This window comes from Octopus sinensis, linkage group LG7 (genome assembly GCF_006345805.1).
Source record: "Octopus sinensis linkage group LG7, ASM634580v1, whole genome shotgun sequence".
NCBI classification, from domain to species: Eukaryota; Metazoa; Mollusca; class Cephalopoda; order Octopoda; family Octopodidae; genus Octopus; species Octopus sinensis.
In genome coordinates, this window is record NC_043003.1 from 25533129 (window position 1) to 25557622 (window position 24494).

At 35.4% G+C, this 24494-nt stretch overlaps 1 protein-coding gene across 5 annotated transcripts in view; it reads right to left on the reverse strand.

Annotated features, from left to right (window-relative positions):
* The window catches only part of LOC115214148 (la-related protein 1), a 70960-nt gene extending 47700 nt beyond the window's left edge, over nt 1–23260 (reverse strand). For 2 of the 5 annotated variants that reach the window (XM_029783220.2, XM_029783218.2), the window contains exons 1-2: nt 21598–23260; nt 11887–11907 (exon numbers count right to left, since the gene is read on the reverse strand). In XM_029783220.2, coding sequence (XP_029639080.1) covers nt 11887–11907; nt 21598–22042 — 466 coding nt within the window. In that variant the 5' untranslated portion in view covers nt 22043–23260. Of the gene's footprint in view, nt 1–11886; nt 11908–17090; nt 17107–17181; nt 17228–21597 lie in introns of those variants that run through there. The other 3 variants (XM_029783219.2, XM_036504650.1, XM_036504651.1) reach the window with 3 other exon arrangements.
* Between the last annotated feature and the right edge of the window lie 1234 nt (nt 23261–24494).

Here is a 24494-nt window from a genome sequence, read left to right on the forward strand (position 1 = left end):
TCAACTGAAGATGAGAAATAAGTATGGTATCAGTAAACCCCTATGATGAGAATGAACTAGATCAGGCGCCAACTTTTTTCACACCAGGCCAGATAACTGCGAGAATGATGAGCACAGACCGCATAACAGTTTTGTTCAATACAATACAGTGATTACAAAAAAAAAAAAACCCAACATATCTATATACCAAAAGGTTATCAAAGAAAGTGACATTAACAATAAGATAGTTACATCACACCCAATGCACACATATCTGAATCTCACAAACTAAAGAGCAAAAAAGGTTAGTGCGATTTGTGAAACTGGTGTTTAGCTTTATAAAAAAAAAACAAAAAAAAAACGCTTATTTCAATCACAAATAATCTTCGGAAACTCAAGGTTGACATCTGCAATTCCAGTGCGAAACTCTTTGAGACACCAAAAATGAGTTTCCTCCTGGTTGTGCTTCAAACAATGATAGCTTTCTCTGAAATTATTTGATGATTTTGTAGATCACAAATAACGTTATCCTTTCCCTGAAAGTTCCAAGTTCAATTCAGTCATGTGAGACATGATGACAACTAAAAATGACAACCATGAGAGTCAGGTAGAATCTGACCAGAAGTGGATCAGCTCTATCCTTTACGGTGAGAAAAATATCTATTTCTCTTCAGAGCTTATAAAAACGAAACAAAACTTTACTGCAGCTGAACCACCTCACTGTTGTGTGATAGTAAGCCACAGAGTTCAGAATTAATTTCAAGACAAGTCTGGAACTGTCGGTGATTAAGTGCACGAGCCTAAATGAAATTTACTGCAGAAACAACTGGTTTCATTACTCAAGAAATATCTTGTCTTTCCCACAGAGTGCTTGCTGATGTATATACAATATGAGTGGAAGGTTATATCTGTGTTGACATTTCAAGAGGTACTGTCAGATATGCCCAATATTTCTTCCAATCATAAACTTGAGCAGATACATGATCAAAAGTATTCCAGCCGTGACCATCTCATCTTTTAAAGGTGTTCTCCAATGTGTTCTCTTTAGGACTGTAAAATGTAATTTGGAAATTTGGCCTTATTTTTAGTAGGCCGAACACTCACATATATTCTCCCTCACTATTTCACCATACAGCCAAAATCTGTACTGAAGAAGATGAAACCATTGCCCAAATTTCATACTTGCAAGAGACTAACAAGGATAAGGAAACTCAAGAAATAATAAGTTAATGAGCCTCTATATGATTGGTTAACATCCTAGAAACAGCCACCAAACCACCTTCAAATAACAATCACTACCTTAAAACTGAAAAAATACAGATATATAGTATATACCTAGAAAAAATATACAATGGTTGCAGTTGGAATGTGTGTGTGTATATATATATATATATATATATATACATACATACACACACAAGATTATGGCTGACCTATACAGCAGCAGTAACATTAAACTATTTTTATGGCTCAATGAGAAAGGCAGCAAAGAAAAGAAGCTTAACTTAACCAACAAGGATGCTTCTAAAAGTTGTTGAACCTGTTAGAAATAGTAGCAAAGTTTTACACAATTCCCATCATTTTCTCATAATGGACATTACATAATATGTTCCAAGATACACTGTTCCACAATTGAAAATACAAAAAAAGATAGCATGATTATAGCTGGAATGCCTCTTGGTCATCTGTCCATTAGATCAGAGCTGATACAGAGGTTAAAATAACATTTGAAAGTAATTAAGAAACCTCTGGGTGGTCGCTCAATTCAACAGAAATAGCTGCCAAATCTTTCTCAAATGAAACCTCACAATCTTACTCCTTTAGCATTCAGATTACTTTGTCAAATCTAATGTTTATTTACATTATTTTGAATTTATTCATATATTTGAGCCAGATATGGCTGGTTGAAATGCCAAAGCGCTAAACTAAGGACACAATGGATAAAGTTGTTTTGGGTATCCTTAAAAAGACAGCATGGTTATGGCTGGAATGCATAAGTCTGCTCCTTCTGAGACTACAAAAGCATTTGAAAGAAAGTAATTCAGAACAGAGTATTGCGTCACAAAAATTTGTTTTGTTTTCTATTAATTCAAACCAATTAACAAATGTAAATGATGTCTGTATAATATGCGACAACTTTCATAACCTTTGGGAATATGTGGATGTCAATCAAGCTGGAAACAGAAATAAGTTCAGAAACAAACAAACAAAACTAGCTAAATGTCAAATTACTGATTAACTAATGACTACTAAATAATAAGCAGCTAACTAAAACCAAACTTGAATAGCCAGGTAAACGAGCCACTAATTTTTATGCAAATGTAACGCTCACCTGAATTTATGATAATGAGACATTATTTAGGCTACACATTTGAAGACTGGTAGGTGATTTTTAATTACAGTTACTTATTATATTATACAACAGTCAAAAAAGATATAGCTCAAGTAAAACCAGGAAGATCAAGATTTCATTCAACTGAAATATATAAAATATGTTTAACATGCCAAATGTGCCTATCCTGTACCCCCAAATTAACCTTATTTTTCCATTTAAAACCTAAATGATAAATGAAAATTATTGAACGTCTTTTCTTTTTACGAAAGACATTTTCCCACATTGATAGAAAAGAGCTTACAGCTGAAAGCCAGAGAAAAGTGAAGATTATATAACTATGGGAATGTGCCTAAAATAGTTTCTAACAATATGAGGACTAGAGAAATAAAGTACAAGATTTCGTTCTTTTCAGATGAATTACAGAAAAAAGTTATTTTCTCAAAACAATGAAGAAAATGAAAGGACACAGTTATTAAACTGAAGATGGTATTATTGTAAGTAAAAGGTTCATTACAGACTTCTTTAAAATTTATGAACACAAATAGGATTATATTTTGATCAATGGTGCTGAAAACACCAAATTAGAGGGTATAAAGACTCTGTAGGTTATTCTGTATTGTCAGAACAGATTTCTCCATCATTGTGGGTCAGCTTTCCCTGCATGTATTCTTGTTCAGAGTTACTGACATCCTAGACAGGTCAAATGACCATGCTGCTGAAGCATTCTATTTTGACAGGGTTTCTAATGCTGGGTGCCCAGCCATTTAAAGTGTATATGATGCAGTTTGTTGAGGAACCAACTAGTGAGGAAATCATTTTCTTGACTAGAAATAAAGGGCCCACTATATTGTCAATTTGTTCACCATCCATTTTAGAGTGGATTAGCACATTTTACCTTCACAGCAATACTAATGAGGTTGCCTTGTACTCCACAATCATACAGCCCTCACTGCTGAGTGTCATATCCATTTATTAAATGCAGTATGCTCAAGAGAGAATGAATAACAAGGTGAGTGGGGGAAAAAACAAAACTTCAATATGAGAAGAGAGACAGAGCAGACAGTGGTTAATGGAGAGACGGTAGTAGAGTAGTGTACTAGACAAAAGGTAGTGGCAGTAGCTACATGTTTATAATGATTTAACCACAAGGCAAAGGCAACACAACTGAGAGACATAATTACATAATGGTGGTAAAATTTGGTTATTTTTTCAAACACAAATCCCCAACATTTATTTGGAAGGGTGAAAGATAATGTTGAATATCTGACCCCTAAGTACAGCCATACTAATCTATATTGTTTTAAGAAACCAAAGTAATATCACTACAAATCATAAAAATTTTTTTCACTGTTAGCAATGTCTATTTTTTTTTTTCATGTTTATACTTTTATTACAAGGGTGTTTACTGAAAATGGTGCTTTGCACTATTTGAATATGTCAGTAATGTAACTGTTTGAAACTGTAATAAGTAAAATAATTACTTCCAAATAATGGAGCATGTAAAATATAACCACACCCCTTGAGTATGCTAACATGAATTGCCATTGGATGCAATAGCCAGTTTTGACTTACAACAGGCATATAAAGTGTATAAATTGTTCTCTCAGTACAACCATCTTAGAAATATTCATTTTCACAGGTAGGTTATTTTATTTTTAAAATTTCTCATTTACACTCGACTATAATGCTACCTCAATCCTGATTTTCTCACATTGTACACAAGCAAATATATCATCATGGCTCTTATTATTGAGGTGGGCTAGACATGGCTGCACAGCTAAGAAATTATATTTGCAACTATGTGATTTTAGAGTCAATCCTATTGCACACCACCGTGGGCAAGTGTTATCTAACTAAAGCTTTGTGAATGAACGAAATTTAGGAGACAGAAACTGAGTGGAAGTCCATCAGAAGAACTGTTCCTTTTGTGTGGTAGAATTAACCCATTACTCTGTATATTTAACAGTACTACACAGCCCTTGGGTGCCTTTAGTATGGTTTCATTATTACAAGAATTTGAATCTGCTCTGAAGACAACTTCTACCTTCACTCAATCTCAGGGGCTGTGCAAAATGTTATCTACACAGCCCTTCCTTCTTCAACTGAGATATATTAAGAAAATAATATCTGAAAATGGAGACATATTTTATTTCACTGATGATTGTAAAAAACTAAGGTAGTAATACACAAGTGAAAATTATCATTGAGCCAATATAAAGAAGAATCTTGTAAGTTGTATATGGCTGCTTAACACCAATACACTGCTAAAAGAAAGCTAGACATTAAAAAGGATATCTAACAACAGATTTTAATGACTGATGTACCTGGAATATCTAGGTCAATCACAACAATTCACCTCAAAACCCAAGGAGCACGACATTGGCAAGTTTACACAAGAATTGACACGAATGTTCCTGGAGAAAGTACACAATCTTGTTTGCTTATTGTTTAAAAAAAAAATAATCAAAATACTCGATCTTATAATTTACTCAACTACAAAATATGTCTCAATATCACCATGACCCTCAAAATCATAGAAGCATCCAATCAGGAATAATTAGTGGGGGAGAAGCAAAAAACTACCAGACCATCACAGATATGGATGTATATATGTCATTTGTGAAGTTTTTGTTGCTATAGGTTGCTGCTTCTATTCAAAATAATGATTTTCAACTCTGGCCCAATGCCACAGGTTTCATGTGGAGGGGGCCATCCCCATAATCAATCAATCAATCAATATCTGACAGGCATTTTGACCACAAAAAAAAAAGTTGATACTGGCATGATTTTGGCTCAGAACACAAAGAACTGTAACTAAATGATTTCTATCTAAAGTACAATGGTACAAACGCAGAAGGATGGGATTAATTAAAGTGACCCCAGTAGAAATCAATAATGCAAGGTACTTCATCTGACATTACTGCCATTCACAGGCCTTCTTGTAATAACAATGATTTCTAGCATAAAAAAGACCATGAATTATGGTGGAACACATAATGACTACAGTATATAACTGGTACATATTTTACCAAATTCAGAAGGATCAAAAACAAAGACAACTCCAATTGTCTTTAAATCCAGAAATGTAACTTAATCCTGTGAGGCATTTTCTCCTACCGATTCTGCTGTTAAATAGTTTTTAATCTAAATGGTACAAAACTTCCAAATTCTATAAAACTGTACAACTCCTTGGCAAATGGTTCAAACATTAACATTTTAGCATCTCTAACCTGAGTATACATCACTGTTGCCAACAGCATATACCTGTGGTGTAATGTACTAACTATAAGCTTAGTTTATTTTATATCAATGTTGGTGAGACTGAGCCAGCATGTTAGTATTAATATAAATGGGGGTGGATGGAGTGAGCTGTTTCGCATAGAAAATAATTACAGGTCTCAAGTTATTTAAATATTTTAAAACTACTAACTTTGTTTCCCCAACATATTCTAAAATGAGAACCTACACATGGTTGCGTGATCTGCCAGTAACAGTAGTCAAATCAATATCAAATCGTATCCTACTATCTAATAAGAAATAAATTTGATAATATATTTCAAGATACAATATAAGAGGTAAAAACAAAAAAAACAAGGGGTGCTGATGATAGTTCATGGCTGAAACACTTCCTTTCATTTTAGCACTCAGCTACACAGCTTCAATTTTTTTCTTAGCTAATCCTCTTCAGGTCCTATATTCCTGCAATTAAGAGGTCTTGCCTGTATTATTAGAACTCAGAACTATTCTATTAAATTAACAGTCTCAATGCACTTGCTACATACGGCTTGTGGGTTAGGGCAGCGAAGCCTGGCATTTGAATTATAATATAGCTACGTTTTAACCCAAAACAAGGGCAATGCTCCCAAAGTTATTTAAGAACAGGTGTAGGTGCGACTGAGAAACTTGCTTCCTAACCATGTGGTTTCAGTTTCAGTCCCACTGTGTGGTACACCGGACAAGCGTCTTTTACTATAACTATGAGCTTGTGAGTGAAACTGAAAGGAAGCTGTTGCGTGTAACATTGTCTTGATATCATGTGATAGTTGTAAACAAGCACCACTGCCTGTGAAAAACATGTCTGACCATGGAAAAATATTGGTTTCAAATTTTAGCACAAAGCCAGCAATTTCAGAGAAAGGAGTTAAGTCAATTATATCAACCCCAATGTACAATTGGTACTTATTTTATTGACCCTGAAAGGATGAAAGGCAAAGACAACTTTGGCAGAATTTGAAACCATGGAGAAATACTATCTTGCTTGAAAACAGGCAAAGATTGGCAACAGGAAGGGAATTCAGCCATAGAAAATCTACCCTAACAAATTTCTCTCTGACCCATGGAAAAGTGGATGTTGAACGATGATGAGGCAATTGAAAACATATAGAACAAAGAAAACGAGTGGGAGGGTGATAAATAAAATTATTTCACTAAAAGATCTTGTGAAAAATTCAGGTAACTCGACTGTTTTACAAGATAGCACAATGCTTCAAGCTTTAGACATTTTCCACTCAGCTTGCACCACTTAACTTTCATCTTTATCACTTCATCAATTAATAACTACCAGTAATACTCTGATATCATGCTCACTGCTATTAGGAAGATTTTCTTATACGAAAATATATTAGTTACTGTTATATTCCTACCACATCCCATCATTCATTACAGGTAGATAGCAAGTAATGATTTTTTTTCACACGAAACTAGATTTATAGAGAGAGAGAGAGACAGAGATGTTAAAGACATCACCAATCTAAGTGAAGAATCAGTTCAAGAATTAGGACTCAAAAACTGGGTTGTGTCTATAGTTTGCTGGCAGCTTACTTCTGCACTAAGGTAAGTAGTTGCTACTAAGTTGTACAGCAATGAGTTGATGCTGCTTTACTTTTATTAGCAAATAAGTGACAACTGGTTTATAAACTGACAACCTCAACATATTTAATATACATCCTCCCACTACACTGGAGGTATCTGAAGAAGAAAACAAACTAGTATGTGAATGACAAAATCCTAGAGTGTTGCTCACAAAGAATTAAACTTACTGTTTGTCAAATGAAGATGACTAATTAATTAGTTGCAAATTCAGTGAAGTATCATAACACCATGGACACAAGCCATGGAGCAGGTAGGTAGAGTAAAGAATCAAACATCTATAACCTTTGTTGTTGAATGATAAAAATGTAACACTCAGCATGTATTAAGCAGTTGCTGTATAACCCCAGGCCTGAAGTGAGCAGACCTATGATCAAAAGGATTGCTGTTGTGACTTGTCTTTTTCACAGACAGTTCAATTATGGCCACATTTTCCAATTTATTTTAAGAACAGAGTGTGGTATGAGAGAGATTTGGCTGCTATTTCAAGTCCATCATGCAACCTTGTAGAGACTTCCTCACTGACTTGGGAAATGGTCATAAATGAAGACATCCCTCAAAAACATAAGTTATGTCTTATCTTTTTTTTTTGTTTGTCACTGGACTGTGGTCATGCTGGGGCACTACCTCGAAGGGTTTGATTGAACAAATCAACAGTGCTTACTTAATACTGGTACGTATCCTATCTGCCTATTTTGGCAAACTGCTAAGTTACAGGGATGTAAACAAACCTAATCGGCGAGGAGGCACATACACACAGACTTCCAAACCAAATCCATTTTCAAAATATTTGTCAGATTGAGCCGATAATAGGTGCTTGACAAAAGGTGCCACACCCTAAGACCAAACAGAACCATACAGTTGTAAACCAAGCTCCTTAACCACACAACCACGCCTGTATGGAAAATTCATTTCTTATATATAAGAACAATCAATGGCAAACAACCTGTAAATTTACACAGTTGTTATATTTCTGGTTTGATCAGAAGAAATATTCAGATTTTCAAATGCAATCTCAGAAAATATGGGGGAAGAAAATAGAAACAACAGTCACAATTCAGAGAGGAACTGACAAAGAACAAGAGGCTCAACATGCAGGTGAAACTAAAATCAAAAGATGGTGCTGGAAATTCAAATTTTAAACACCACTGTTTAGTTTTTGCATTATTTTTGCAACTAACTATAAATATAGGTCAATTTTATTGATTTGCTTAAGTTTAATCTTTAAATCTGCAGTATAGTTATCCTCTTCCAAAGTAAACAGATTCACCAGATGAGCCAATTGAAGGGATCCAATCAGCTATTCATGGCCCAATCACCTTCAAATAACACTACCATCTTAATAGAGGATACATTAGATATCATAGTTCTAGATACTACTGTGTTTGAACAAAGAGTGGTTTACAGCTGGTATGCATTTGATCACAAATCTCTCAGATCAAAGCCAAACAACATTATCGGATGTATCCGCAAATTTAGATCCCCTCATTGGTGGTGTTTCTGAATGGAGAACACAGCTTCATTATCTAAAGCCAGATAACTAATCTAAGCAGAAAGTGAGACATACTTCAGTGCTCAGATCAAATGTGATTATTTAAATTAGATATATACTTACTAACAATTTTAAGTCAACTGTTTAGCTCCAGGTCAGCTCTAAATGAGCAGGACTATGATCAAAAGCATTGAAGTCACGACCATATGATCTGCATATGTATATAACGAATTACTAGATTGACCAATGTATTCATCTTCATTTAAAACAGTAGAGTGATGTGAAGGAGGTTTGACTACTATTTCTTAAACAGATCAATACCATATAGATAGGTCCTTTATGTAGATCATCTAAATCAATGTGTGTGTGGGGTGGTGGTGCTCTCTTTTCATTTGCAGGAGAACAGTTCTCTGAAAATGCCTGACAGATTATTAATGCCAAGTGTGACAATTGTATATTGTTATTTGAAAAATTTAACCACATACTAACAAAGAGAGATGTCCTATTACAAAGATAGCATTCAGATGTCATTTGACAGAGAATCAAGATATATAATGCAATCATTGAATAGATTCAGACATCCAAGTCGCAATATGAATAGCTTACAAAACAGCAGATTTTACAGAGTAGGTTTGAAGGTAATGTGTCAATTATGATTCCTTTTAACAAAATTCCAAAACATGCCAAATACCAAAATAAAAACATTGCATCAGACCCAATTTTCACTTCTACTTTGGTATAAAAAACACAAAATTTAAGAAATACTGCAAAGGCAAGCGCCTAAAAGGCCACTTATATAGTAGTTTGGAAACACTGAAACGATGTATTTATCAATAACTCTTTCTCTTCTCAAAGTCCTAAGAAAACATAAGGATTTCAACAGCATTAAATATGTTTCTTACCACTAATTACACAGAGTGGTTCTAAATAGTGATCAAGAAAAAAAATTTTTTTGACTTTACAACTGTCCACTGACAGGATTTGGACAAGTATCTATAGATTACCAGATGATATAGGTAATTATAAAGTCTAATAAAATCTTAGTAATTAATTTATAACATGCTTTTGTTAAATGGATACACAACAAACACACTCATGGATGAGAAATGGGATAAGAATGAGATGAATAAAGGAACACATTTTAGAACTGGTTAAAAGCACCACGACAATGTTTAGTTTTTTACATTAACTCTTTAGCATACAGACTTTGTCAAATCTATTACTTATATGTTCACATTGTTTTGAATTAATCATGCATTATCTTGTAGCTTCAAGATTTCAATGGTGTTTTTGTATATTTTTAGATGACATTCTAAGGTAGTTGCAAGAAGCCATACATTTGGCCAGTTTCAACATAAAACAGATAAGAATAGTAGGGTAGGATTTGGCCAGATTAAATAATGTCAACATTTCTTATCTAGGAAATTTAGAAAACAAAAGGGCTTTAAGCAGGCAAGCAAAACAAGGAAGAGACACAGGAGTTACAGTGAATAAGAAGATATGACAAAACTAAGTAAACAGAACATCAAGGATGTTACAAATTATGGGAGACTTCGAAAGGAAACCTGGTTAGATTAATCAATAGATCATAAGATTCACTCCTGACAAAGTAACAAAACTGACCAGTTTGCTTGGTAAAAACTTTTAAAAATTAATTTTTATATTTGAGTTTATAGCATTAAAGAAGTACCCAGCCACAAAAGATATTACAACGGAAAACATGCTAGCACTAATCAAGGGAGCCTAAGCTATTGCATATGAGAAATAACAGCCTTGTTTCTCTCCATGTATACACTACCAAAAGGAAAGTAACAGCCTTGTTTCTCTCCATGTATACCCTTCCAAAAGGAAGGATGCAGTGAGTAATATAGTTACTGTACTTGAGAAGACATCAAACTAAATAAAATCGCAGTCATCCATACAGGCTTGTCCTTCACAGGTGCCGGTGTCACGTAAAATGCATATATGCCAGTGTTGGATAAATGCATCCATGGGTGGCACGTAAAAGCCCGCAGCATACACTGTAAAGTGGTGGTTGTTATGGAAGGCATCCAGCCATAGAAACCATGCCACAACAGATAATCGGAATCTGGACAGCTCCCCAGTCGGCCAGTTCCCCGTCAAACCACCCAACTGATGCCAGCATACAAAACAGATGTTAAATGATGACTATAATGATTGGAAAGAGATAAGTTGCCTGATAGGTACAGGTGTGACTATGTGGTTGAGAAACCTGTTTCCTAACTACGTGGTCTTAGCTTCAATCCCAGTATAGCCCTGGGTCAATCAAAGCCTTGTGAGTGAATTTGATAGATGGAAACTGAAAGAAGCTTGTTGTGTCTGTTTGTGCTTGTCACATCTTGTGACAATTGAAAATGAGCAACTCCAATATACAGGTAATGTTATTTGCTTCTAATTTTTCATGGAAAACATGTCTAAGCATGGGAAACATTATCTTGCTTGGAAATAGGTGAAGGCTGGCAACAGAAAGAGCATCCAGGGTAGAAAATCTACCTTGACAAATCCCACCTAACCAGTGCAATCATGGAAAAGTGAACATTAAATAATGGTGGTTATGGCTGCAACACCTTTGATTAGGTCACCAAGCAACACAATGGACGCTATTTCAACATATCCATTATTTCAATACCAAGTAACAAATCATTAAAAGAAAACACAATTTATTTCATTAAAAGAAATTGTGTTTTCTTTAATATCAAATAAAATGCCTGGCAGAGAAAAATACCAAAATAAGGAGTATCTGGAATCCAGAATCTATCCAGCCTAGTTTACACTCCATCAGAGACAGCTGTAGAAAAAACACCCAAGCCTTTTATAAGCTGTTCAATATTTAGTGAATTATCACCTTCTTGACACCAACCCAACAGAAGTTGTCTCTTATTTATACAAAGCCTGTTTTGTAGTAGTCATACTTGATTTAAAACCTTCCAACACCATTTTAACAAGAACCTTTGTAAGTTAATAAACCCTCCAAATTCTTATTTCCAAAACAAATGAAAACATGAAAAGCAGGATGATCCTAAGTGGAACATTGTTGATCATAGGTCTGTTTAATCACAGCTGACTCTAGGACTTGACAAAAGATTACCTAAAAAATTTAATCAGGAAAAAAATAAATAATAAATAAAGCCATGAAACCAAACTTGGAACAACAAAAATATAGTAAAAGTAAAATGAAACTGAAGCATACCTTGAACTTTCGTCACAGTTTCTAAAAATAGATAGAAAAAGAGATTTTGTAAAATACAAACAAAATAAAGCAATAGTTTAATTTATATGTAAACAATGAAGCTAAAATCAACATTAAATTCTAGCTCCATATTTGTTGCTATATAGTTTTCATGACCATAATGTACATGGACATCAAGTTTAAAGCTCAATGGTCATGGTTTTTACTTGCTCCTACCTGTTGACATAATTGAAACATTTTGAAGTGAAATGGTTGGCATCAAGAAAGGGCACATACAGATAATGAAAACACTGGTGACTACTATCATACAGGAGATTATACTTTGAGAGTCTTTTCAGAAACTAGATGGCTGAACTTTAAAACCTTGTTAGAAGCATTGTTATATTTCTAGGCATACAACTACTTGTCTTAAAGAAAAATATCACTTTATACATCAAAGTTGAGACTTATGTGTAAATCATACTAAAACCAACAAGCGCTTGTGAAATTAAATAGTTACAAGCATATAGAAAAGTATTTCAACTTCCTGTAAAATGCAAAACTATATTGCATTATTTCAAATTCACTAATGAGGAGGTACAACTACTATATTTAACTTATGGAAAGTTCTAAGTGGCCCTTTATACCAAAAACCAGGTTAACAGGATCCGATCAAGTCACTCCTACTGCATTGTTCAAATGTTTTAAGTGCTACTGAAAAAGAATGTTGTCATACACAAACCCCTAATACAAACAACTTGCAAATGACAACTAACTTTTTTAGAGAAAGCTTTTATTCAGTGACCTGATCCAGTAGGAATAGCTAAATCTCATTCAAACAACACCCTATTTTAGAGAGGACATTCGATAAAATAGTCCCTATAGACATGACAGTCACAACTGGAATCACTTTCATCACAGTCCCGTTTATCAAGATTGACCTGGAGATAAAGAAAAACAAAATTTAAATAACAAACAAGACACAAGAAGTGATGCTGAGGCTCCTGTTTGCCAAGTGTACCAAATACCAAGAGCTTACATATTGCACTTAATTCCCACTACTCAAAATCCAATGCCTAATTATTTAGTTTAATGCTTCATTCATTAAATGTAAATCAGTACCATTAACCATTATACGAGGTATAGTGTTAATCCTGATGGGAGTGGTACCTATAATCAGTTGAATCAACTTCATGTTAATGCTACCTATTTCAAAGATACCAGTGAGAAATCAATCTTACACAAACTGACTGAAATATCCGACTAGACACCATAGAGTATCTGATTCCAGCTGATTCATCTACTCTTTTACTTATTTCAGATATTGGACTGCAGCCTTGCTGAGTTACGCCATTCAAAAATCCAGTCAAAATAGACGCAACTCTTATCTTAAGTCTACAGGTTTCTTTTTACTGAACTACTAAATTATGCAATTGTAAAATAAAAACAAAAGCTATCACGGATTGTCAAGCAGAGTGTGCGGAGACAAACCTAAATACACATATATTGTTGGTGTTAAGAAAGTCAGCCAGTAGTAGAAATCATGCCAAAGTAGACAGAAACACAAGTCTTCTGACCTGACAGACCATTCAACGTATGCTAGTATGACAGCCAGATGTTACAAAATGATAATGATACATACACACTCACACAAATTCACTAGGCCCAAAGGTCTAGTAGGAGACACCTGAGCAAAGTTTCAAACAGTGGGACTGAACCCAAAACCACATGGTTTAAACGTCTAACGACTCCATAATTCTCGGACCATAAAACCTCAACATTTCAATACACAAACAACAAAACATTTTAAACTGAGGCAGCGAGGGAAGTAATTCCCTACGTGTTCATTTCAGAAAAAGTGGTTATCTTCCCTTTGCTAGATGTCCTTTATGACGCCAATTTGTAAAATACCAAAGAACAGTGTATTACTTTGAACGAGGTAGATCAATATTTTTACGTTTCCATACCCAGAAACTACCATGAATTAATTGAACACTAAAAATTTATGCCTTCGTTAATCAAAGAAGTTTTTCTTTTAACAACTGCCACCAATATTTCTGGCTGATCAATTTAGCTTCAATGACAAGGACTGTATTGGTTGGTTGATGCCAAGGCTATAATCAATTGGTGAGGGCAGTGGCAAAGCCCTATTTCAACACCAGAGTAAGACTAACCCTTTCTACTCAAAGTAAAACTGACAGGGAAGTCAGCATTTTCATCAATTTAACGTCTACATTTCCATACTTGCGAGGGTCACATTGGGATTCATTCAAGAAGATTTTTCATGGCTGAATGCACTTCTTGTTGCCAACCCTCACCAGTTTAAAAGCAAAACAATGTTTGCTCCAAATCTGGATATGGGATTGCAAGCACAGCATGAGGTCAGGCGAGACAGAAACATCCACCACACACAGGCTTCTTTTTAGTTTCCGCTAGGTAAATTTACTCACAAGGTTTTGATCAGTGTAGGGCTAGAGTAGGGGACACTTGTACAAGGTACTGCACTTTGGGACAGTTGTGAAGCTAACTTCTTAAACAAGCAAACATACTGTCTGTACATTTATCGTGTGTCACTCAGAAAAAAATCCTATCAATGAGCCTCAAGATATAACTAAAAACACAAATCCATGTGTGTGTGTGTGTACACACACACACATGTGTATATCATATATATTTAAAATGTATGTATTGGGGGTTACTGGTGTTACTAAAAGACCCTGCAAGACTGCAGTCCAATGACTGAAAAAGTAAAATATATAAACAAATATGCATACTACACACATACACAATTATATGTGTGTGAAAAATTAATATAAACAGCAGTTTGCAATGTTTCATCAAAAGGGAGATTTATAATTGTCCCCGAGTGTGACTAGGGTGTTAGAAACATCTATATTGTCAGAAATAAGAGCTAAAATGCTCCGATAATGCAGTCAACGCACATAAATGAAACATAAACTAACAGGGACCTTAATCAACCGAAAAATGCCGATATACACACACATTCAAATTAAAATATTTTAGCTAATTTTGCCTATTGTTTTTTCTCACTACACATTCGTTGCCCAGAATAAAACAAAGCCGAATAAAATTCAGAGATTCCATTACAAACTAGCTATTGTAATTAATGTCAGAGCTATTGGTTAAAGTATAAACAAAAGAACTGGTTATAGAAAGCAGTCCTGACTTATTAATTCACTTGAAATAAATTTAGTAACAGAACTGTATTAAGTGAGGGAGGGGGTAAATGAAAGGCATCACTAAAGCTACAAAGAAAAAAGAAAAAAGAAACCAAACAAATTACAAGACGAAATTTAGGATACTAATAATAATAATAATACTTCAATGCAATTTAAATCTGCTTTCTCTATTTTATAATAGCATTAATAAATTTAGGAGTCTATACTTAAAATATACCCATATTGTAAGAGTATAAGTGTGTACTAACAACTGAAATGTCACTGCTAGAACATTATCTTTCACCTGCAGATATTTGTGTATGTGCGTGGGTACGTATGTATTTGTGTGTACACACACCAAACTAAAATAGGAGGTTGAGGAAAATTTTGTAAGTACAATGTACAAGGTCAAATTCGTAAAGGAGAAAGAAATATTTTTTAAATATATGTTTATAAGTCCTAAGTCAACTCTGATCATGTTCCTCCCAGGTTTAAGATGCTGGCGTGAGATGAATTGGCTGCTATTTCTAATAGGTCGAGCGTCCACGAGAGGACTCTTGTCGACTCGAATACATATTTTTGACCCAGATGGAATTTGTACTCAGAGTATTGAGAGGATCAAAACTAAAAACAACCACTGTAAACATACACACACACACACACATATGTGCGTGAGTGTGTGTGTACTTGTCCAACAGGTAAGTAGGTACTGGGGTATCTTTTATCGTGCTCCAGTTCGTGTAGATCAAACATTTGAAGTACAAGAAAACAGCAGATGTTATCAAATGAAATACATTCACAGCAACAATCCCACACAGACAAGATTAAACAGGAAATTTTAGCATCTAGTCAGAGGTAAAGAGCAAACTCAAACGGTAAACAAAATGAGATTTAGAGGAAAGTACTCATTAGTCGAACCTAGACGAAATGGTAAATGGTGAAATAGTAAAAATTTACCAACAAGGTAAAAAATGTGAGAGATGGAGACTCTTAGCGTGTCGTGTCCACAACTGGAAAACAAATGTTTTTACTGGATAAAATTACGTGACATAATCAATAGGTATATTATTATAAATGTTGCGTAAATCCAGTAGCAACATGACGGCGTTTATATTTCATACACACACAATATTAAATACATAATTTAATGACAGTTAAAATATTTTTATGTGTGTGTGTGTACACATACATACATACATATTCACTCTCGTATATCTAAAAATCTCCTTTCATGTTTATTACTAAATTCTTACAAATGTTTCCGTTACCAAAGTGACCTGATTAACCAGTAGAAGTGGGGTGTTCCTGAAGAACTAGCTAAAGAACGGATGTGAATAAAATCAGGAGCTATTATTTCTGCTAGCAAGAAAGGGATTTATATATGATGCTTGTGTACGTGATGCAATGCTGCACAGAAGCAAAAAAAAAAGGGGGGCACTGAATGCACATGATGTGCGAAGACTGACAAGAAGAGATGCGAGTCTGTTGCACTAGATGAGTAATGGTGTGTATTAACAATGACTAAGGAAAGAAGAGCTGAGACAAAAACTGTACAAGATCAAAAGTAGCTAACAAGAGAATATTGCGATAATACGGACATGTGATGTGTATGGTGGATGGCTGTTGGGTATAGAAGCGCTGAGCGATCCTAGTAGAAGGAACCTGCGGAAGAGGAAGACTCAGAAAGGCAGAAACGGTGAATACCGATGTCAAAGAAGCTGAACGGAACAAAAGAGATGCCAAAGGACCTGAACGAATGGCGAGACGCTATGTTAGAAAACGACTAGTCTAAACATCATGCAAGCATGGAAAATAACAGACGTAAAAATGATTTTTGTTTTTGCATGAGAAAGGCGTGTACAGATAACACAGGTACAACAACAATGAACGTGTGAAGCAATTAGAGTTTCCACATCTTATACTTACATTACAATACACAAATACACGACAATGAATATAATTTTAGGTCTTGGGCAATTAACAGCCTACCAGTACAAATCACATAACTATTTATACTAATAATACATGTAGAGTATAGGAGCTTACTAGCACGAATTGCTGCCACTGACTGACTGACATGTTAGAATTTACACAAGCCCGTGTTCGGTTAGTAAAAGCAAGAGGAGGACTAGATTACCAACTCCATTTAATCCTGAAAAGCTAGCCATAAGTGATACGATGCCACGATATTAAACAGCTGATTCAGTAATAGCGGATAGAGAAATGTGTACGGTGGAAATGGGACGCTACTCTTTAAATGAATATTGCACAAGCACACGCAAATGTACGCGCGCGCACACATATATACATCTATATATATATACGTACACACAGACACATCTACGGTTAGGAAGCATATCTAAAATAGTAGCCACTAGGAAATAAGTTTTCACATATCTTTAATACAAAAGGGAGAGAAAAAAAATGTATCGACCTTCTCGATTTTCAAGAAGGGTACTGACAACCTATGTGGAAACTGTCCCAAAGGGCCCACGAAACGCATTTTCAACAACTCACGTATAATCCACCTCCTTTAACCACCACCATTCCCGGAGAGAGAAAAAAAAATCGGTTAGTCAGCGAGGATGTAAGCAACCCCTGGAGGACAAGGACAAAAATACGACCCTTGTCTATATTAAGATCGCACATTCAGCTCGATACTTGCGATCCAATCAGAAACAATTAAATAAAAGCTAATTACAATCACTGACTGTTTTATTAATTAAGAAAGAACTTTTTGAAAATTAGAATGCTGAAACGAATACATAAGACTGGATGATTTTCTATACTCGCGTACTGTGATGCACACACCATATACATACACACACATTATATATATATATATCCGCTGTAGAGAGCTAGTCTCCCTTGTCAGTCATTAAGATGATGCTGTCTGTGGTTATTGAGTTGTTTTGACTCTTATTTCTAGCAATGCTGGTACTACTTAGTACCCTGTCACTTTAGTGACGCCTATAATTTTATCTAAGCCATCCATACATATATATGCACATACAAAGACTGGGAAAAGCAGTTAAATGAAGTATTCAATACATCGAGTAATGAAGATGGCGGTGTGTGCGTGTGCGTGCAGTGAATTATTACATCATAAGCAGAACCCTATATAAGTGATGAAAGAAGTAAATACAAGAGTGATGTCTCCCCAAATGGCATTACTGTCGTATGTAATCCAACTGGAAATCGAAATCACATCTCGTCTCATGACACCCTCTGAGACATACATTAACAACCGAACACGTTTACATCCGCAAACAAACGAGTACCACACATGTACTAACGAAACAGCCTTCATGACTCGTTTACTTAGTTTACAAATAAGCAACCTAATTTCCTTGAATTTCCACTCTGACGTCTAGAAGAAAGGGACTCGTTTAATGATCCAGTCTCAGATACGAGGTAACGACTGGAACACCCTTTCCCTACAGGTCGACTAAATTAGGACCTAAGATACACAATAATAATACCATATTTGGGTGTTGAGATAAAAAAAAAAGAAAGGTTGAAAATATCGAAAAAGGTAACTGTTAGAGTTCCGAATGTGAAAGAAAGCATTAAGTGTGCACGTGAGAAGAAGAGAAAAGACAATATCGAGACAAATATGAGAAAAAAAGATCAATCAGACTTTAATGCGATAAATTTGGTTATCACCCGAGTCTTACAGGAATCCGACCTTGCTTTTCACTCCCTACAAAAGGGGGCTGACAAAGTAGCTATCAGTTGTTTATAGTCAACACTGATCGAACAGACTTGTGATCTAAGACTTTTTAGTTGTGGTTATACCCAACGTGTATCTCCATTTTTGACACGGTGGGAGTTTTGGCTGTTATTTCTAGCTGTCAGAACGACCGTGTAGGAAGAGAGGTTTTCCTTTCATTATACTGAAACACTAGAATCTAAGAAAATTAATAATAGTTTGCGTCGGCAAATACCAAGCACAAAAGTTCACAAAGTGGAACACCTCACTTTGTCATGAGAAGCCTGTCTCCAACAGGACCCCTTCATCGGACAGATGAATGTTTACATTAGGTGGTTGTTGAGGCCCAGGTCAGTAGCGATTGAGCACATTTACATTCATGTCGCGATTACCGCTTTGTATACACCGTGGACAAATACTATATTCACCAATGTGTCCTTCTTAAAGACGATAAGAATGTAAATTGTAGAATACTCAGCTGCTATGTCTAGCAGGTCAAGCGACTAGTTGAAGGCTCCCTCGTGACTCGCCCTGCCTTAGGTTCTTTGAAATATAAACGGGCATCTTCTTACTGCCTCCTCCGTCCTAAATGAAAATGCATGCCTCTTCAAAATGTTGAGACGGTGTTTAGGACGAAATGGAGTACTGTCACGTGACATGACCGCCATATTGCCGACAAGAAATTTTAGAAAAAGATAAATAAAAAAACATGGCCGCTGCTTCGTTGAAAAAGGAACGAGATGGGTGGTTTCCTTTCGAATGTTTACTAGGGAAGGAAAATTTGACAGTAAATTCAATGTCAAAATCCTAAGCAGAGATATTGCTAAAAGATTTAGACCAATAGCGAGATTGAAAATGTTAATCTCGGAACTGAAAGGCTCTATATCACATATATGGACTGATTATTATATAAGAAACTCGAGTAGTATTTATATAGATTAATCTAGTGTACGTTTGTGCTGTTCACAAGTTTGCGTTGTCATGGGGGAGAGAAGACAAGACTTGTTCTGGGACTGTACCGCTTTCCCATCCATCACAGAGAAAAATATCTAACGTTCTGTGATTGTGTCTTAACGAAACCAAGAGTAAAATACTAAATGCATGTATGTAAATGGGTGCATAGATACGTGGGAATTTTGAAGTTTTAAGAAATACTTTTAATCGATCTATAATCGTGAAAAAAATGCCAAAGGAATAAATGAAATATAATTTATAATAAATAAATCTAGTCTTTAGATGGAAAATTTAAATCAGGAAAAATTGTTAAAGCGTTATATTAATGAACGATATCAAAATGCTTCAACAAATATACAGCATAAGAATTTATAAATCTAAATAAAATAATTTTGATAACATGATTTGTAGTGAAGAAACGTATTCTCTAACTTAGGTTATATGTATTATATCAATGTCTCATGAGCTACTTTCTTAAGGCAAAAAGAAAAATAGTGCTGATTACAAAGTTTCTTAATCAAACAAGGCGATCGGGGAACTAAATCAATCCCTTGAAAGCATTCTACAATATTAAATCATCCCTTTTTCAATGGTAGAGAGGTTAAAATAATCGATTAAGAACGATGTACCAGTGAAATCAGCATGGCTGAGAGACGAACCTCCCAAAATGTGAGAACACGTGGTATTCAAAATGGACGTTCAGGAGGCGGAGAACGTGGAGTCATGGAAAGCTACACTAAGAAAAACTAATATCTTAGTGACGAAGAACAACAGTAAACACACAACCACCCCACTGAGTACATGCACACGTATATATAATAATTACAAATACAACAGATACACACACATATATAAAGGTATCGAACACATGTCTAGTAGATTTATTTAGCTACAAGTTACCATACGGTTGTCGTTTGGACCCAGGTCAAACTTGACCGAGAGACCTATGATCAAAGACAGTCTTCCATCCATGACAAACATTTTTTCCCCACAGATACAGTGTGCATATCTACATTCTCAAACGTGTCCCTTTTTTAATAGAGTAGCATATGATTTTAAACAGATTCGGTTGATATTTCTAGCAGGGCAAGCCAACACGTAGAGACAGGCTCCTTCTTGGCTCGAGTTACCTACCATACGCTAAATAACTTTTGTTGTATGTACAATATATATATATATATATGCATGTGTGTGTGTGTCTGTATAATCACACAAACATATGCTCTATATAGGACAGTAGCAACTTATGCTCAATAAATTTTTAAGGATTAGAAAATGAAACTCAAGATCATTAAACTATGTAGAATAGCATCAGAAAAATCGAACAGGATTTTTCTTCGAATACCATTAATAGATAGCAATAGGACTGGATGGTTATAATAACCTCAGAGCAAGAAAAAAAATCTAAAGTTCAAAGATCAAGTATGTCTAAATCTGAAACGTAAAATCAAAAAATAAAACCACGTTTAAAAAACAAAACGTTATATTCTTTACATTCGTACAGCATACATAATGCTGTGTGTGTATGTATGTATATATATCTATCGGTGAGTGTGTGTACATACACACACAATGTCGTAATTCCACGAATCGAGAGCTATTAATAGACAAAATATGAATACAAAACCAACGTAATTAAGTGGATCAAAGCAACTTTAATTATAAATTGCTAATAAATGTAATTTAAATACATATAAAACAAAGTACACTATCGCAAGTGCGTGGGTACATGGAGATACGAGGTACAAGATACAAGTGAAACATATGGACACATGTGGTCGACATGACCACATCTAGTCAAATTTATACCCTCCTCTTCGTGCAAGGATGCCACCCAACACCAAACCAGATTTAAAAAAAAAAATACGATTATTGATTTACACTTACCGATCGGTGTAGGATTAGCTTGTTTGCTGTTTCCAGTTTTACCCTTATTCCATGGATTGTGCTTCGGCAGGGGAGCTTCGACATACGTTTTGTTGTCGAATTTCTTCACTTCGACACGTGTTTGCGTGTTTGATCCTTTACTGGAATCTGACTTGGAGTTCCTCTTCCCATCGTCAGCTGTCGAGGTATTATTATTATTATTATGACTACTATTAGTAGCAGAGTGTCCGTTGGGGCCGGAAGAGGCTACTGCGGTTGGAGAGGACATAGTTGTGGGATGGGTATTGGCACTAGCCGTGGGACTGGCGTTGGTTTCGCTCTTTGACTTTCTCTGGTTCTCGGCGACTGATTTATTTCGATGAGTGCTGCTGCAGTCCGGAGAGGAGACGAGGTGTGTTGTTGACGATGAGGTGCCCGTCGACTGTGATGAGACCTTTGTCGCCATATTGAACGGTTTCTCGAGAAAAGACTGATCAAAGCAAGATATGTCTTTTGTGTCTCCCCGAACGTGCTTCAGGTTAACTAAAAGTCCTTGTCAGACTGGTGGTAGTTAAAGCACATAGAAAATACCATACATAGATGATGGTGGAAGTTTTATTTTGCTCTTAGATCTAGTAATGACGACAATTATAGTGGTTATAATGATTATTATTATTATTATATAAACAATATAAAAAGCGCTTTTTAACTTCAGCAAGAATTGCAAAAAGGAAACAAAGTTTAATAAAAAGAAATTAATACGATTTCAAATGTATCTTATTTAGGTTCATACACACCAAAATTTTAAAAACATTTGAATAATCGTGAGGAATAAATCTTGCTTAAGCAGCAACAAAATTTGTGATTCAAAGCTTGTATCTTTTTCTTTTCTCTTTCTTTGCAAAATTAAGAAGAGATTAAAACGAAAAATAATCAGAATATTAATAACAATAATAATAGTAATCCTGGTTTTGAGGAATTTCCAATTAATAAACGGAATTAGCTACTTTTGGAGGGGGGTTATATATGCAGAGCTTTTTTTTTTTGGTTTGATTTTAAAATAGCATTCCGTGTTTTATCCTTCACCAACGTATTTTTTTAAAAATTGTCCTTTTTTTTGTACTATATAGATGTACTTTATGTAATGTATATAATATACACACACACAAACGAGTACTAATGCTTTATATGTATATATAGTTTTCTATAGCTAAATATATGCGCTGTATGTATGTATATGAGTGTGTAATTAAGTATATATACACACACAAATGTCTCTTATAGTAGAGTTTTTTTCATCAAAATATTTAAAAGGGATCCTCTTTTTTTTTTTCCTTACTTGTTATCGTTTTTCTCTCCTGAAATAACTGAGGCAGACAGACAGAAAAAAAAATGTCTTTTTTTTTCTCTTCTTCAAATTTTTCCCCCAAAGATGTGTCTTGTGGGAAGACACAAATTGTTGCGGGTAAAGTCCGTTGTATCAATCAGTAAGTAAAATCCCAGTAGCGAAAAAAAAAATTTCAGTTTCAAGCTGCACAGCTCACACCCGCTCAGCCCACAAACAGCTTAAATGCCGTCTCTCCTACAAGTGGACTCCCTGCAAAAGCACATGTCGCCATTACACGAGAGAAGGAGAATCGCGCATGCGTACCGAACAACAGTGGCGGGGGTGTTTGACTGTCGGTGTGGACGGAAGCGGTGGGGTGGTGGGGACGGCGACGGTGGACGTGAACAGTGTCACGTGACTGACCAGTACAGTAGCCATTGGTGCAGGAGAAAGAGAGAAAGACAGACAGACAGAGAGAGAGAGATGAAAGGTGAATAGAAAGAGGTTTAGAGATAGATAGAAAGGCAGAGACCGAGGGAAAAGAAGAGGAAATTTAAGGAATTAGAAAAAGAAACCCGAAGATAGGTAAATCGATGGGGGAAAAAAATGTAGTAGGGAGAGGTGTAAACGCAGAAAACGTCTATAGTGTGATAGAGAGGGACGTAAACTTAGATTGTGAACAACTGAGAGGGTAATTGCTAGAAAGAAGCAAAGTAACCAGAGAGAAAAGGATATAGTAAAACACTAATAACGAAATATACAATGAGAGGGAGTGAAACAAAGTGAGAGCGGGAGAGAGAGAGAGAGAAAGACAAAGTAAGCGGGAAGGAGGAGGAGGAAATTACTGAAAGAATCGTTAGTGAGGAAGAAATGCAGAGAAAGAAGGGAAAAGACAGACTCTGAAGAGGAGTACATTTAGAGGAACGACGGACAAACGCCAAATGTGACAGGATTGGAAATAGGACAAATATATATTTAATAGATAGATAGATAGTTAGAGAGAAACAGGACGGTAGAGAAGGTATCTGTGGATCCTAAAACAAAAGAAAAGCAGTTGTACCAGAATATGAAGATAAGAAAATTAAATGAGAAGTCAAATGAAGCAATAGAAAAAAAGAAACAATAAGGAATTAGAGGGGGGACTGTGTGTGTGTGTGAAATAGTGAGCGATATACATAGCTAGTTAGAAGAGAAAAAGGAAGACTTAGTGTGAAAGAATTAGTTGTTTTGTAGCTGTTGTTAATTTCTTAAGCACTGTTTGACTACCATAAGTTAATAGTAGAGGAATAAGAAGTGTGAAAATTTACCGTGTAGCACGTATATGGTTTGTTTCTTTTACTTATAATTGCATCATTTGCTTGGATGTGTAGGGAGAGGTCGGACAGTTTCTAGTTTGGGCGAAAACTAATAGCTGCTTATCAATTAACAATTTAATATAATGGTATACATATATAGAAGCGTAATTGCAGGCATCTCGTTAGATCTCAGGACAATACACCTAATTAAATATGCATCAGTTCACCTATCAGCGGGGAATGCTATCTACAGTGTACTGGTGTCCTATCCAGGGTGCGTAGAGGTGATCAGCTCG